We start from the raw sequence: 17,998 nt of genomic DNA on the forward strand, positions 1-17,998 counted from the left end.
TTTGTAAGATGTGCGTCTCAAGTCCTTGATAGGTCCTTCTCTGTGTGTCTACCTTGAGGTCTGTGCTAATACCATAGGACATTCAATTGACATTAAACAATCAAAATATTGGTGCTAATAAAGAAGCAATATAATATATTTGTCAAATAATGCCTGTTATCTACAGCGGGACGGCAGAATAACCGGCGTTGTTGTCAAGTTACAGGGGTTGTGTCTGTCTGTGTGACTGAGTGTAACTTTTGTTCATTCATTATGTCCTAGACAACAGAGGTTTGTGTCGTCTGTGTTTTGACCCTCATTTGTCAAGTCATCGAGTACGTTTTTTGTTTTTAGGAGTCACCTCTTCCCGAACTCATGGAAAAATTCATGATTGATTTGACGCATTATACTGATTGTTCCATAGTCACATACAAAAACAGGTCCCATCGGCGAGAGGTGGTACATGGAGAAAATCTCATGTTTCCTCCTGTTGATACATTAAAACATGTGTTCTCCATCTATAAAAACAGTGGCCCCAAACAAGCGGCAACATACTGAACCGACCACCACACTTTCAAGTGAAGTAATCATCCTTGGTGATTAAGAGAAAAAAATGGGACAAGGTAAACCAGCTTTTATTTTATTTTTTTAAGTGGGAAGTCAGTGTACCATTTAATACCATTTAACTTTAACATTTAATCACTGAGGCAGGGGCCAAGAAGGCAGAGAAAGAGTGAACAAGTAATGTACTGCCATGAGGGTATAATCTACTTACACAGAACCACTTCCTTTAACAACCTAACCATGTGATCTATTAGATTTACATTTGAGTTATTTAGCAGAGACTCTTATCCAGAGCGACTTACAGGAGCAATTAGGGTTAAGTGCCTTGCTCAAGGGCACATCAACAGATTTCTCACCTAGTCAGCTCAGGGATTCAAACCAGTAACCTTTCATTTACTGGCCCAACTCTCTTAATCGCTAGGCTAATGAGAAAGATAGCAAATTGAGAATATCTTACTATTGAGAATATCTTACTAACATGTCGCAACATAATTTGACTTACTCGTTTTTATACATTTCTTATTTTCTGTCATCTCTCTTTTAGTGTTTCTGCTGATGCCAGTCTTACTGGTCAGTTGTTTCCTGGGTCAAGGGGCGGCGATGGAAAACCAACGGCTCTTCAACATCGCGGTCAACCGGGTGCAACACCTCCACCTATTGGCTCAGAAAATGTTCAACGACTTTGTAAGACAGCTTTTGAATCTTCTTTTGACACAGCAGATAATGTTTCAGAGGTGTTTCCTCTTCTTTGTAGACAAGTGTCCTCTTCACGCAAACCGAGCGGCAAAACATTCTCTCTCCCGTCTTTGTGATTTTGTGCAGGAAGGCACCCTGTTGCCTGATGAACGCAGACAGCTGAACAAGATATTCCTGCTGGACTTCTGTAACTCTGACTCCATCGTGAGCCCAATCGACAAGCAGGAGACTCAGAAGAGTTCAGTAAGTTACCTGGCTGAGACAATCCTCCATGATGCACGATTCCAACATGAATAATAGGGCATCTCAATTTGAACAATCGATACAACTTAGTCATTAGTTATTGGGCAAGCAGATCCCCGATTGTCTAAACTCCATGGGTAAATATATACTGTAGATAAGCAGAACCAGCATCATGCATGGTGGAAATTAAATCTAGCCATGACAGGGAGTTTTAAATTGTACACTTAAAATCGGCAGTAAAATAATGCTATACCTCAGTGCCTTCAAAAACAACCACATATCATAGTCCTTGTAAGTAATGCCCATCACTCTCTAATCGGCGGTTTCTCTACGTCTACATTCTCCAGCCATGTATCATGTAAATGATATGGCATCTCAAGCTGTACAATTACATCTCAACTTCATTTTCTAATAATCTGTGGTTTCTCTACATCTACACACACAGGTCCTGAAGCTGCTCCATATCTCTTTCCGCCTGATTGAATCCTGGGAGTACCCTAGCCAGACCCTGACCATCTCCAACAGCCTAATGGTCAGAAACTCCAACCAGATCTCTGAGAAGCTCAGCGACCTCAAAGTGGGCATCAACCTGCTCATCAAGGTAATGGTCAATGACCATTTGTGGTGACGCACTTTGTGCATTTTTAACTCAAATACTTCTAGTAAGTTGAAGTCAGTCAATGAAAAGTCATTATTACTTCAAATGTCTATGTGGTTCTGGCTCAAATCTAAATGAGTCACATCAATGCAATTTTTTAAAGTTATAAGAAATGAACTTTTTACCCAGCATGCTCTACTACAGGTAGATTTTTTGGAATTGTTTTTAATATCTGTGTTTTTGCATGTACAGTACATTGAGTGATTGATTGATTCATCTTATGCTACACACAGATATATAACGTACATTTTTCTACATTTTCACAAAGGTAAATAACATACAAGGTACCGAAATTTTGCAAACCTACTTGCAGGCCTGATGTGGCCTGTAAACCATGAGTTTCAGGCCACTGTATTTGGGAAAAGCTACACCTCAAAATAAGGCCTTATAAGATATGTAATATATTGTTATAAAGAGTTTAACTATAATGATAATATTTGCCTAGAAAATCACTTGAAGGCCACAGGACTGAAAATTAATGACAACAAACATGATAATTCTACAATTCACTCAAAAGGCAAGGCACACTTGGAAAGTATATTGGAGACATGTCTTAGTGGGGGCATTACTAAAAAATGTCAAGCTGATACCACTCAAATCTCAACCCTCTACAGGGCGACTCTATAGGTTTGAGTAATGACTATAAAAATCACTTTAAGCGACTGTAGTCAGATTCTGTATATTAAGTGCAACGGTTTCCTCAAAAGTTTTGAGTAATGACAGCACATTGGGGTTTACAATGTGGTTGTTATCTTCCACTGACATGAAAGTGAAATACAACTATGCTTTCCTAGTTAGAAAGCATAGTGTAGGACCACGTATGTCTCTTCTCAGCAGATCTTTCAGCGCTTTCCATTGTGACGGGGTAACTCACCTCATCGATCATCACTAATAGTGACTATATCAGTAACACCCCATTCAATGACTGAATATTGGCCCATTCAAGGACATTTATGCATGTGTCTTTTGCCATATGTGCTTGTAGAATGGCCAAATAAACAAGTATTGTTATGCACACCTCCACCCCACCATGCATCTCTCTCTGTCTCCCACAGGGGAGCCAGGATGGCGTACTGAGCCTGGATGACAATGACTCTCAGCATCTGCCCCCCTACGGGAACTACTACCAGAACCTGGGGGGCGACGGCAACGTCAGGAGGAACTACGAGCTGTTGGCCTGCTTCAAGAAGGACATGCATAAGGTGGAAGACCATGTTGCCTTCAATTGCATGTGCCTTCCTATATTTCCTACAGTGCATTGTTTTTTTGTGATCTCTATTGTGAAGTATCTTTATAGGTCTTTAACCCATTTGTTATTACTATTATTGTTCATTGATCAAGACTGGTCTCGAGAAAGTCCTGGTGACTTAGAACATTCACATTAAAATGTGTCAACTATAACCTATTCTTCTTGTCCCCCCCCCCCCCCCCCCCCCCCCCCCCCCCCCCCCCCCCCCCCCCCCCCCCACCCCCAAGGTTGAGACCTACCTGACCGTCGCTAAGTGCAGGAAGTCACTGGAGGCCAACTGCACTCTGTAAACGTGGGCCGGAGCGGCAGCCAGCAAGAGCCTGTCTCCAGGGTTCGGTTTCCCAGATACAGATGAGACCTTTCCCTGCACTGAAGAGCATGTTCAATTGAGATTCTCCATTAGGCATGTTTTTTTTAGTCTAGAGTAGATTTCATTTGGATCTGGTAGAGCCTGGCTCCAGGGGTTTTCAAGCATTTTGCATTTTGTTCTCTGAAATCAACTTTCTATGATTTTCACTCCATTACTCGGAGCTACCACTGATCCATGGACATTTTAGATTAGTACATTTATTGAAAAGGTTTATAAATATGTCTTATTTAGATATATGATTCAAGGTGGTGGTGCCATTTATGCATAAATTAATATTTAGAGGTGAAATGGGAACATGTAGAGCTCCAATCTTTAGGTACGTCCACAGATGGATAATATATTTTAGAGTCATTTCCTTGAAGTATTTTCATTCCTTTATCTTACTGTTTGAAACGAATAGTGATTCGTTTTCAATAAACTTCTCTGCGGTACATGATCTCTTGGCTACTATTTGCTATCTTTCAAATCAACATTTTTGTTACAAGTTTCTAGCCCCAACATTCCTATTGTGTCCCTTGGACAACTTAAGGCTGGATTCAATTCGTATCGCAGACGCTCCATTGAAATGTAAAGGCAATGTTCCCTGCGTTCGTGGAGACGGCATTCACCGCAAACGCTGCATATGTCAGGCTCGTTCGGGAAATGACCTTAAAGATGTCACGCTGTTCTTCGGCAATACCGATTGAAAACAGCCCATAGTCACGTACATTCGTATTGTACATAAATATCCCCTGTCTGTTGCGAATGTTGAATAAAGCTCAATTTGAACTTTGTCTGCTGATTGTCCATAGAGTTGGTTGTTATATAGCTCGGAATTTGAGAAAAGATATCCAAAGGAACGTACATAAAAAGGCTGGTCTCCTGCAGGTGCCTAATATGTCGAAACACCTCATGTCAAAACAAAAGTCCTGCAAGTGCAAGCAAGCGATAACTTGTGCCAGACTTATTTTGACAGAGAGGAAGATGGGTATGCAGCAGACCTGTTTATTGCCATGTTCCTTCAGATGTTTTGTCTCAAATTCCACGCTATACAAAAACCAAACCCATGGACAATTGTCAGAGTAAGTTCAAATGGCATTTTATTCAACATTCATGACACACAGTGGATGTGAAGCTAGCTTTCAGGTTTTGGCAATGGAGTTTTGCGCGCTGAGGATGTCAGAGGGATAGCGTCGGTGCATCATGAATAACAAGTTCCATGCATTAAACATAATGAACATTTCAGTGTTATATGAAGTGAGTTGAGTCTTAGTAGTACCAGAATCTTATATTTACAAAAGCACCACACCGCCTCACATCAACTCCCACCATAACTAAATCTATGGACTTACCTTCAGTACTAGTAGCTGCGTTATAATTTACCATTCATCGTTAACGTCAATGCCATGAACAGTGGCGTACCGTGGATTCACGAGGCTCCCCTGCAAGGTACGAGCAAGACCAATTGCAGAGCCAGGGGGCGGGAAATAGAATGCGATGCTAATATTAAAATTTTTACCACAGGAACATTTTACCTTGTTGCCAACAGACAATTAGCCTACCAACCTCTGAATATATTGAGTCAATTATGGTTCTACAGGTATTTAAGGGACTTCAATTGTGAGATAAAACGATTCAATTATTTTACTTTCCTTAGGTCTTCGATCATGGGCAACTCCAAACCCTTTGGTGGCCCCAACAAACTTTAACCAGATGAAGGTGTGTCCCAGCACTCGCAATTTCATTGGTTACATAGCTGTAAGCACTGCCCAGTGCTCGAGCTCATTGGTCGCGTTGGGTACAGAAAATCTGCTGAAGGGGTAAAGTCAGAGCTTTCTCAAATTCTTCAATTAATAAACTGTTGTTTAACATTTACAGCTATATCAACTGTTCGGTGGTCGAACTATTTTGTTGGTTGTGCCAAGTGAGGACAATATTGGACGGAATGGAGATGCTAGATAGATACAACGAGAGGACGAGAAGGATGAGGGTTTCCAGAGTATAGGAATATGGAAGGTGGATGGACAACCTTGAATCTGGCCCGGTGGTGACAGGTCGTGCAAGGGCAGAAGCTGATGCAATGTTTGATTATGTTGGCGCGAGTAAGGTTGGTAAGAATGACTGGACCACGGTAATAAAGAAGAATTGAGCTAAAAGAGCTAAAGCTGAAAATGAACAGCAGTTTCTGGTTGGAGTACCATTCATGAATAATAATGTTTATTTTTGGGAGACCTGTTTGCGATTACGAAGATGGTGAAGGACAAATTGAGAAAGGCGGAGTCAGTCAGAGTGACCAGGAGCGGTATGATGGTGATTTCATGTGTATCAAAACAGCAAAAGGGAGACAGCTCTGTGGCTCTATAAACTGTCAACATACGAAGTGGAGAGTTGTGATTTTCAAGAGAAGGGCACCGAAGAAAGGTGTCATCTCGCTGGATATCGAGGCTTCACATCACTTAACCCTTATTGTGAAAGGAAAGAAGGAGGAGAAGTCTGTTCGATGAAGAGTCTCTCCTGACCCATGTAAAGCTGTGATACATGAGATGTGCAGTGCCAATGTATGTACAAAAGTAACAGCAATGTCATGCATGTAAAATCTTTGGCCAGGTGTCAAGTATTTGCAGATGGAATATAAGTGTTGAAGAGTCTGAGGATACACAATGCTGCAAATGTGATGGAAAGCATTTTCCAGAGTTCCCTGAGTGCCCTGTTAGGGTGAAGGAGGTCAAAGTAGCGAGGCTCAAGGCTGTCAATCAGGTCTCCTATGTGGAGACAGAGATGATTGTTGAAGGAGAGAGTAGAGATGATGAAGCTTTGGCAGTGGATGACAAGCAAGCGGCCTGTTGATATCATTCATCAGATAAAAGATCCTGAAATACTAATGGGGACGAAGATGGATTTTTGTTGCATTCATTGTGCAGGTGATGACTTGTACAGGACAAACTCATTTAAAAAAATAGAAGAAACTGGATATCATTGTGAAAGCGGCAAAAAGGTTATTGGATCTTCAGGACTTCACGGCGGAAACATTGCAGGGAATACTGTCGGAAGATACTCCTCCCTCTCAGGCCCCAGAGCCCGTGTAGGGATCTGAGTAGACTGAAACTGCCTAAAGTAGTACGTTGATGTTTGTTTTAGTGAAAACGTTTGGGAATGACATGACTATGTTTTTTTCAACCTTTCTTTTGCTGCATAAAAGTTCCCCAGTTTTCACCCCATACAGTAGGTGGCGGCATGCACCTCTACTGTGTGTTTGCGGACTGCCATAATAGCATAGAAGAAGAAGAAATTATGTTTTCAGTGCGGGGAAATCTTGTGCTGAAGTCATCGTAAACATGAACGTCATATCAAAGCGTATGCAATAGATTGATTCATAATATCCTCCCGAAAAGACTTGACTAGGGGGAGATTAACACCAACCTGGATCATTGAAACCATTTCGTGCCACACTGTTGGCAGAGAATAGTAGTAGCCTACAGTAATGTTGCTCTAGCCAGAATTCACTACTGCAATGGAGGTCGAGATGGACGTCAGAGTTCAGGGTACCTGTTGAAAATATCAAACACTTTTTGTCTGGAATATTCTATCCACATTTTCAGAAGCTTTTATTTACGTAAGTCTCATTGATGAATTGCTAGTGATTAATACAGTAGTTAGCTATGTGATTAATTCAGTAGTTATCTAGCTTAGTTAATGACTTGAGAATCGCCACACTTTTAATTCAGAAAAAAACGAGTGAGACTGTTTTCTTTGTCATCATTACATACAGTGACATTAAAGAAATCTAATAGTATAGGCCTTTTGTAAGACTCTACATTTTAGAATTAACTTGCAGAATACTAATGCAACTTTGATACAAAATCTTTGATAGGAGAGCAAGGTAGAATACCTAGCTTGCGGTCCAAACACTTAAAAGACAGACCCTATCCCCTCAGCCCTCAAATTAAGTGGACACTTCTGTTGACGTTTCATGTCGCCTGACGAGTATACACTTGCAGGGCAAGGGGCGAGGGAGGGGAGCCAAGATGGCGTTGCTGTGAGGGAGTGTTTTCTCGCTCGTCAAAGCAACATTGAGGGTTAGGTGGTTAACAGTCTAATATTGGCTATCAATGTTGAAAGAAACAAACTACTTGTGTTAGCGACATAGAACAAGTTTAGAGTTTGTTTTTGTCAAGTTGAATGGGAAGAACACGACAGAAAGACAACAGTAGGCGGAATATCCAAGCCTCACAAAAGACGGCAGGCATGCTAGCTAGCTACGACGAGAGCCAGATCAGCATGGATACACAAGATGCCGCGAGATCAAGCAAGAGAAAGATCAAAACTGACCAAGATGAAATCCTTGCAACCTCTTTACCTCAGACCCCAAGTAAAAAGTGAGAGGACATTTCCATGTCTGAACATTTCTCTGCAATCCAGTCCCTGTCTACTAAACAAGATGCACCCCCAATGGGAGATAGTTCCCCAATGGGAGACAGTTCTGGTATCCGCGGACACACTGAAAAGGAGTGAGATGGAGTGAGGAATGCACCAGGGAGTTCTGTGCGTATTCGGCCCAGGCTAGATAGCGACTCTACTCGTGTGGTTGGTGGGTGCAGTGTTGGTGAAGGTACTTCCTATTTCCTGATTCAGGCATTCCGTCTGCCCGTTGGTTTAGGGATGGTATCCGGCTGATGGAGACCCGCAGTTGTTCGCAGAAGGCTTGCCACACCCTGGAGACGAACTGGGGTCCCCGATCCAAAACAATGTCTTCTGGGATTCCATACAGACGAAACACCTGTTGGAATATACACTCGGCCATTTCCATGGCATTAGGTAGATGCGGAAAGGGGATGAGATCCGGCACATATTGGAGAACCTGTGTGGTGTGTGGTCTAGGTAAAGGCTCGAGCTTAACGGGAGGTAGATGGCGAGGGCTCTTTGCCCTAGCACAGACAGGACAGGAAAGAACGTAAATCTCGGACGTCGGCTGTTAGGGATGACCACCAGAACTTGCGTGTCAGTAGCTCCGTGGTCCGGGTGATTCCGGGATGGCCAAAACTCAGCGAGGTATGGCACCATTGCATTAGTTGGGGTCTGACGGACGCAGGAAACTAGGTCTGCCTGCAGGGGTGTCGGGAGGTGCTGAGTCATGGCGTAGGGCCTCTTGGACGGCTGCTTGTATTTCCCACTGTATGGGTCCCATGACACAAGACGGAGGCAGGATGGGCTCGGGAACTGGGTTAGAGGAAGGGGCGTCAAATAGACCAAGGTTGCCAGGTACACGGTGTTTCCTCCGACACATTGGTGCGGCTGGCTTCCGGGTTGGATGCGCGCTGTGTTAAGAAGTAGTGCAGCTTGGTTGGGTTGTGTATCGGAGGACGCATGACTTTCAACCTTTGTCTCTCCCGAGCCCGTACGGGAATTGTAGCGATGAGACAAGATAGTAGCTACTAAACAATTGGATACCACGAAATTGGGGAGAAAACGGGGTAAAATTTAAAAAATAATAATATATATATATTTTAATCTACATAAGATATATCCATGAAATTCTATGTTGTCCAAATTTGTGGCTATTGACAATATTTTCTGTGAAAAAGGTGAGAATCTGACTCACTTGTTCCTTGAATGTAAATTTGTGTCAGAATGTTGGGAAAACCTTGCAAAATTCTTATTTACCATCATGAACATTACCCATGTTTTTGACATGAAGGATATATATAATATGTTACTTTTGCAATGATAACAAGACCATTGAAATGATTGTGAATTTGTTTATTCTTGTTGCCAAATACTTTATACACAAACAAAAATTCCAGAATTCTATACCAAAATTACACATTTTTGATTGAATTTAATGATCTTGTTAAGACACTATCCCTAATGAACAACAACAAGAATAACATCTTCCTGAATCATTATAATGAGATTTTTGTTTAGAGTGAATACAACTAGAATTTTTTATTTTATAAAAATTATTTTGTTGATATTTGTTGTATGTTTTAGTACTTTCTTGTTAATACCTGTGTTTTGTTTTCTTTTGTTAGACATGTTTGTTGTAGCAATGTAAGTTGTTAATTTTTGTATTATGAATAAAAAAATACAAATAAAAAACAAAGGGGCGAGGGAGGAAGGAATGTTTTTTAAATGGACCACCCTTGGCCGGAAATTTGTCAATCGTTCTATGGTTGTGTTTTCAGCCACCTGTAGCTTGTGGGTGCGTTATATGCATATTCTGTAACTTTGGACCACTGTATCTGGTAAAGGTGTGTCCCAATGCTGCCTTGGTCGAGCCAGGGTTTTATGCTCCAGTCAAGTACTTTTCCGCAGCCCAGGCATCTAAAGCACAGAGAGTCACACACGGAAGAGGCTTTTTACAGAGCTCTCCTTTGAAGGTAAAGGAACCGAGAGAAACTTACTCACATGCTGTAGACTATAGAGCCCCACAGTGGAGGTGTCATAATACCCATAAAACCTAGCGGTCAAACGGGAAAATGGTTTCTCCACTGTTCGTTTTTCCATAGTGGATTTTAGAAACCCTTAAAATAAGGGTTTTGCTTTGTGTAAGCTTACCCTGGTGTGATGTTTTGATAACCATGTAAATCTCTCTCGGACAAGGTGACATATATATATATATATTAGGCTCTATTTACTCTGATTCAAAAATGCTAATTGGAGTCAAAGTAGACATGCAAAACTACAAATCCCTGCAAGCTCTTGCACATCATCTCTAGCTGACACCTATGCTAACAGGTATTGTGTCAATTTAAAACTTGCACAACAATTTAGCCAATTTATTCATTACTACATTTAGCTAAGATTAGATAGTTTATCCAGAGATTCTTACCTTTGCCTTGATTCGTCAGTCTTGTCCAGATCATTTGTAGTTCTTTATGATAGCCACATTAGCAGCTAATTAGCATTTCATTTTTGGGGGTTAAATACAGGCAAATATATTGATAAAAGTCACCTTGTCCTAGAGAGATTTACACAGTTATCAGGGTAAGCTTACACGAAACACAGCCCTTATTTCTCCCCATATGGGAGAAATTGGTGGGAAAACGATTCCTTGTTTACCACTTTGTTTTATGAGTATTGACTCATACTGCGGTACTCTATTGTACAGTTTAGTGCTTGTAGTTCTCATCAAATCAAATGTATTTATATAACCCGTCTTACATCAGCTGATATCTCAAAGTGCTGTACAGAAACCCAGCCTAAAACCCCAAACAGCAAGCAATGCAGGTGTAGAAGCACGGATGATCAAACATAAATTCCAAAGAGATATCAAAATAGTCTCCAAATTGATTTGATTAAATTGTGTTATTTCATTGCTTATGTGACATATGTGTATATTTTCAACCAAGCACTTTTTTCCCCGTTTTAAAACAACTTCGAGGCCCCTGAGTAGTCTTTTTCTCATAAGCTGCTGTAAACCATCACATTAACACTTGACCAATAACTAATACCAGACCTTGACCTGTAGATGGCAATGTCTTACCACTCCATGATGATTTGTAGAGCGGCCTCTTAAAGTATTTTTGTAAAAAAAAATGTGAGTAAAGCTTCATTTAAATTGGGGAGAACGCGAAAACGATAGTCCAAGCTCCCGCCACCACTTGAGTATTTTCCCATACGGCTGATTGGGCACATCGTGTCATTCGTGACACATTGAGGCAAAAATGTGATCGTAAAATAACACTCAATATGATTTCAATATATAGGTTCGGGAATAGGGATGACACCGAAACCAGGTATTAAACGGGCCCCGGGGCTAAATTATGAAAGGCCGTAGTATCGATAAGCTTCGACGTTATCGGTTCTGCTTTCGGTACTGGATACATTAAGAAAATAAATGTCCTATTTTTTATTGCTACATAAACGTTATCTTGCACATTGTATCTCACCAACCGTTTCTAATTTGCAATAAAATTAAGACATTCATCTATGATGCATTTTCGCTTTTCCCAACCCAGAAGAGAGCTCACTCTCGCACGTCACAGCACGCTGCTCTTAATCAGTGACGATGGTGGAGAGAACTACACGTTAAAGTGTGGTTACACTTCACCAGAGACGATGCTGACAATGCTCGTTACCACAAGTGCAACAAGACTTTTGCTCGTGTTTCCGCCCTTACAAGCAATCTGTCCATGTACAGACAGAGAAATGCACCATTTTCGACTGCCTAGCTCGTAGTTCATCTCTCGTTGCCCGGTCTACGTTATGTATGTATGCTAGCAGCCTAGAGCCCACACACGGAGTTACAACATTTATGCGAACATCAAAAAGGATCCAAAGTAACCATTAGCCAGCTGATTGTTTAGCTATGGGTGCGTTCATAAATTCAATCACCCATGTAAAGATTTTGCAACTTTTTTGTTAAAGTTTCAGTTGCAATGATCCATCCCACTCCTCCCTCTAATACCACTGGTCCAAGGCAAAGACAAGCCCAAAGCCCCTTCACGCTGTCAGCTAGTGGGAGGATGACTGAGGAGAGGGTGAATGAGTGCCACCTTGCCATGACCAAGTTCATAGTGAAAGGCCTACACCCCTTTGCAACAGTGGAGTCCAAGGGCTTTAGGTAACAGTCTGTCAGTATATATATTGAGTTGTATTACTTTTTAGGATATAGTAGTATGAAAGGGTTGCATGTTAGTCCCATCTCTCCACAATACAATACACAACAACACTAATTCAATAATGATAATTCAACGCATGAAAACTATATTTTCTTTACTGTAGGGAGATGAGCAAGGCACTCAACCCCAAATATACCCCTCCCTCCAGGAGTTACCTCATTGACACATTAATTCCTACCTAGTATGGTGTAGAAAAGGTCAATGTGATCACTGAGCTGAAGGACGTGCCAAAGCTGGCAATCACATCAGACGGGTGGACCAGCCTCTGTCAGGACCACTATCTCACTGTTACAGTGCACTAAACAAGCCAGGGCAGTGTAAAACATAAGGCCCTCCACACCAGGGCAGTGTAAAACAGAAGGTCCTCCACACCAGGGCAGTGTAAAACAGAAGGTCCTCCACACCAGGGCAGTGTAAAACAGAAGGTCCTCCACACCAGGGCAGTGTAAAACAGAAGGTCCTCCACACCAGGACAGTGTAAAACAGAAGGTCCTCCACACCCGGACAGTGTAAAACAGAAGGTCCTCCACACCCGGACAGTGTAAAACAGAAGGTCCTCCACACCAGGACAGTGCAAGACAGAAGGTCCTCCACACCAGGGCAGTGTAAAACAGAAGGTCCTCCACACCAGGGCAGTGTAAAACAGAAGGTCCTCCACACCAGGGTAGTGTAAAACAGAAGGTCCTCTACACCAGGGCAGTGTAAAACAGAAGGTCCTCCACACCAGGGCAGTGTAAAACAGAAGGTCCTCCACACCAGGGCAGTGTAAAACAGAAGGTCCTCTACACCAGGGCAGTGTAAAACAGAAGGTCCTCCACACCAGGACAGTGTAAAACAGAAGGTCCTCCACACCAGGGCAGTGTAAAACAGAAGGTCCTCTACACCAGGGCAGTGTAAAACAGAAGGTCCTCCACACCAGGGCAGAGTAAAACAGAAGGTCCTCCACACCAGGGCAGAGTAAAACAGAAGGTCCTCTACACCAGGGCAGTGTAAAACAGAAGGTCCTCCACACCAGGGCAGAGTAAAACAGAAGGTCCCCTACACCAGGGCAGTGTAAAACAGAAGGTCCTCCACACCAGGGCAGTGTAAAACAGAAGGTCCTCCACACCAGGGCAGTGTTTTACAGAAGGTCCTCCACACCAGGGCAGTGTAAAACAGAAGGTCCTCCACACCAGGGCAGTGTAAAACAGAAGGTCCTCCACACCAGGGCAGTGTAAAACAGAAGGTCCTCTACACCAGGGCAGTGTAAAACAGAAGGTCCTCCACACCAGGACAGTGTAAGACAGAAGGTCCTCCACACCAGGGCAGTGTAAAACAGAAGGTCCTCCACACCAGGGCAGTGTAAAACAGAAGGTCCTCCACACCAGGGCAGTGTAAAACAGAAAGTCCTCTACACCAGGGCAGTGTAAAACAGAAGCTCCTCCACACCAGGGCAGTGTGGATCGATAAGCAGTATCGGTAAGAGTAGTTAAAATCTTAACCATACCCATCCCTCCTATTTAACTTTTAATGGAGTCATCTCGGTTTTCAAATCAAACTTTATTTGTCACATGCGCCGAATACAAGAAGTGTAGACTTCACCGCGAAATGTTTACTTACAAGCCCTTAACCATCAGTGCAGTTCAAGATGAAGAAAATATTTACCAAGTAGGCTAAAATAAAAAGTTATGATAAAAAGTAACACAAAAAGAATAACAATAACGAGGCTATATACTGGGGGCACCGGTACAGGCTAGTTGAGGTAATCTATACATGTAGGTGGGGGGAAAATGACTATGCATAGGTAACAAACATGCAGCAGTGTACAAAACGGAGGGGGGAAGTGGTCAATGTAAATTGTCCGGTGGCGATTTAATTAATTGTTCAGCAGTCTTATGGCTTGGGGGTGGAAGCTGTTGAGGAGCCTTTTGGTCCTAGACCTGGTGCTCCGGTACCACTTGCCGTGCGGTAGCAGAGAAAACAGTCTAACTTGGGTGACTGGAGTCTCTGAAAATGTTATGGGCTTTCCTCTTACACCGCCTATGATATAGGTCCTGCATGGCAGGAAGCTTGGTCCCAGTGATGTACTGGACCGTTCACACTAACCTCTGTAGCGCCTTACTGTCAGATGCCGGAGCAGTTGCCATACCAGGCGGTGATGCAACCAGTGCTCTCAATGCTCTCAATGGTTCAGCTGTAGAACCTTTTGAGGATCTGGGGACCCATGCCAAATCTTTTCAGTCTCCTGAGGGGGTAAAGGTTTTGTTGTGCCCTCTTCACGACTGTCTTGGTATGTTTGAACCATGATAGTTCATTGGTGATGTGGACACCAAGGAACTTGAAACTCCCGACCCGCTCCACTACAGCCCTGTCGATGGTTTTATCTTTCAATTGGAAATACTTTGGCAACTTTGTATTTGTAGTTAACTTCATTCTGAAGTGATTGGTGGTCAATGTCAGACAGATGACTAGCCTCAACATCTTGATTCTATGTTTAGCAGAGATCTTCTGTGAATAAAGTGGAAGGGCAAAAAACATCTAACGATGCACTTTGGCTACTCTACGAGTGGTCTGGATCACTTGTAGATGTGCAATGGTTTTTAAGATCGTTACTAACGAAGGCTCTGATGAAACAGATTGGCTACTAAAGATGGTTCTAACAAGGATTTTAACGCTACAAAGACTCTGGGAAACAAGGCCCTGAACTCTAAGTGAACTAATCATTGGAATCATTTTGAAGATATCAGCTCAGCATATTTTCATGTCTTCTAGGTGCACAGTAGAGCTATAGGCAGGGATATTCTCTGCCATAAGGGAATACAAATGTAATCACACAAAAAAAATCTGACTTCCAGGCAATGGGAAAGTTGTAGTTGGATGCAGGATGGAGCGAGATTATGTCCTACAGGATGATGATCTGGAAGAACTCGTACCACACTGTTCTCTTACAGCAATTATCCCACACATTCGATTGCCATTGTATTATTTTAATTGTTTTCTACCCACATGGGTTGCTTAGTCTATGTATTTTGGCCATTGTAGTATTTACAAAAATTGCCAGTGCAGTTTACATTATTGGCAACTTCACAGGACAGTCACTGGTGTAACATGTATGTAATCTTAACTTTAGTATTCTACTTTATGACTTTATGTGACTGCTTATGTCATTGTGTATTCTGCATAATGGAGTCTTGTTGAACTCAAGCGTTAATGAAATCTAAATCAAATCTGATCTCAGGAATCAACATCTTTTCTTTTTATTTCTTTGTCAGGTGAATGACATACCCTGGAGTCAATTTGACCCTGACGGCCAGGAGGAAAATGAGGATATACCGTGGGAACTCAGTGTCAACATGTGACATGTACCTGGAGACAATTCACCTGTGTTCACCTGCACTTACTCTGTTCAAGTTGGTGCCAAACAACAACTTGACATTTCCTGTTACTTTTTAAAGAATGTACTTGGAAAAATTGCATGGAATGTTTTGTAAAACGGTATATCTTGACGTGCTACTACTGCATATAACATGCGTTTGAAATTCTGTAGATGTTTATGAACTTTTGACAATTCAATGTTTTATTAAAAGCACAAGTGGTTCTTTCCTTTTATTATGTTCAAGTGTTTGTGTCTCTTAGAGAGAGAGAGAGAGAACTAGGGCAGCCAGTCAGTGTGTTTATGTTTTGTGGTAAAAATGTGCTTAATCATCTAAGTGGATGATTTATGACAATGAGGCAGTAAAGGAGTCACAATCCGCCAGCAGGCACTGAGCATTGGCTCGTGTGTGTGTGTGTGTGTGTGCCTCCCCCCAAGTACTATTTACTGTATGCCATGCCACGAGATCATATCACAATGTATCAAAGGGAGTTTTCTTCTTTCATTTAGTTTTTTCCTTTCATTGGTATTCGTTTTCTAATCTAAACATCTGCAGCCATGGATACCAAACCCCTCCCTATTCTAATCTGCCCCTGCGTCATCAGAAGTGTATGAGTGCACGGCAGACTGTTTGACTGGAAGTCACTGTGGCGGATCCGTCATTTTACGATACTATGTTACTGTCTGTCGGGTGAAAGTGTAAACATTTTTTATTTGAAGTTGTCATGGTTTTGGTCTTGAATTATAACGAAGTGCAGTCAGTGCCACATCCAGTAGTAGTATGTTTTCCCTCCTGATTAGCAGGTTTTAGTGATTGACAGCCAAACACCAGGTATAGAACGTTTCAATTTGTTGGCATGAAGTGTAGAGTAATGTGTATTAGTCAGCATTAGACTTGTATCATAGCTTTTCCACACTCCGGTATGATGAGCAATAGCCCTAGTATTGGAATCCAATGAGGAGATGTAACCGGGCAACCATCCACCCATTTTGTCAGCCCAATATGGGAGGGATGTGTCAAAAGTTGGAGTTTCAATCTGTTGTCTGTAAAGGTTACAGTAATCTATATTAGTCAGCATTAGACTTCAGACTTAACCACACTGGTATGATGAAGAATAACCAGACAACCATGCATGGTTTGGGAGAAGACTTACAGTCAGGTTCAAAGTTATTGATACCCTTGATAGACATGAGCAAAAATACTGTATAAAAATATGTTGTGCTTATGTTGTGTGCTCAGAAATAAAATGGGAAATTATATAATTTTATACTAATACAATATTGCTCAGAGAAACAGATTTTGTTTAACAAGTAGCGTTTGTTTTTGTTGAAGATGGGGGGGGGTCAACATTATTGGCACTGTTTTCAATACTCTAGGATAACAACAGTGAGCCTTTTTGGTTACATGTTTTATGAGATTGGATGTTGGGAGGGAGCTTAGACTATTCCTCCACACAGAATATTTCCAGATCTTTCCTCCTTCTGCTCAGAATGGACTGCCCTCTTCAATTCAAATCACACGTATTCAATGGGGTTCAAGTAGAGAGACTGAGATGGACATTGCATAATGTTGATTTTGTGGTCAATTAACAAGGGCTCCAGGACCAGTGGAATCCAAATAACATCAAAGATCCACCACCATATTTTAGGTTTTATTTACCCCTTTTTCGTGGGATCCAATTGTTTTAGTAGCTACTATCTTGTCTCATCGCTACAACTCCCATACGGGCTCGGGAGAGACGAAGGTTGAAAGTCATGCGTCCTCTGATACACAACCCAACCAAGCCGCACTGCTTCTTAACACAGCGCCATCCAACCCAGAAGCACCAATGTGTCGGAGGAAACACCGTGCACCTGGCAACCTTGGTTTGCGCGCACTGCGCCCAGCCCGCCACAGGAGTCGCTGGTGTGCGATGAGACCACGATTTCCCTACCGGCCAAACCCTCCCTAACCCGGACGACGCTACGCCAATTGTGCGTCGCCCCACTGACCTCCCAGGCGGTTACGACAGAGCCTGGGCGCGAACCCAGTCTCTGATGGCACAGTTGGTGCTGCAGTACAGCGCCCTTAACCACTGCGCCACCCGGGAGGCCCCGTAAGGTCATTTTCAAGGTCAAAGAGCTCAAATGTTATTGTCATCTGACCATAGCACCGGTTCCAATCAAAGTGTCAATGCCGTTTATAAAACTCCAGATGGTCAGATGACATAAAAATAGAGCTCTTTGGCACCGAAAAATGGAAGCATATGCAGAAAAGTACCTCATACCTACATTATACCTCAAACCT

At 42.3% G+C, this 17,998-nt stretch overlaps 1 protein-coding gene across 1 annotated transcript; it reads left to right on the forward strand.

The window, feature by feature from the left end:
• The first annotated feature begins 574 nt into the window (after positions 1–574).
• gh2 (somatotropin-2) lies at positions 575–4,189 on the forward strand. Its single transcript, NM_001124690.2, is given in 6 exon segments — positions 575–602; positions 1,088–1,227; positions 1,366–1,482; positions 1,928–2,083; positions 3,196–3,342; positions 3,617–4,189. Coding segments are annotated over 6 exon segments (633 nt in total). The 5' UTR covers positions 575–592; the 3' UTR covers positions 3,680–4,189.
• Positions 4,190–17,998: the final 13,809 nt, after the last annotated feature.

Source organism: Oncorhynchus mykiss, chromosome 13 (assembly GCF_013265735.2).
Source record: "Oncorhynchus mykiss isolate Arlee chromosome 13, USDA_OmykA_1.1, whole genome shotgun sequence".
Classification (NCBI taxonomy): domain Eukaryota; kingdom Metazoa; phylum Chordata; class Actinopteri; order Salmoniformes; family Salmonidae; genus Oncorhynchus; species Oncorhynchus mykiss.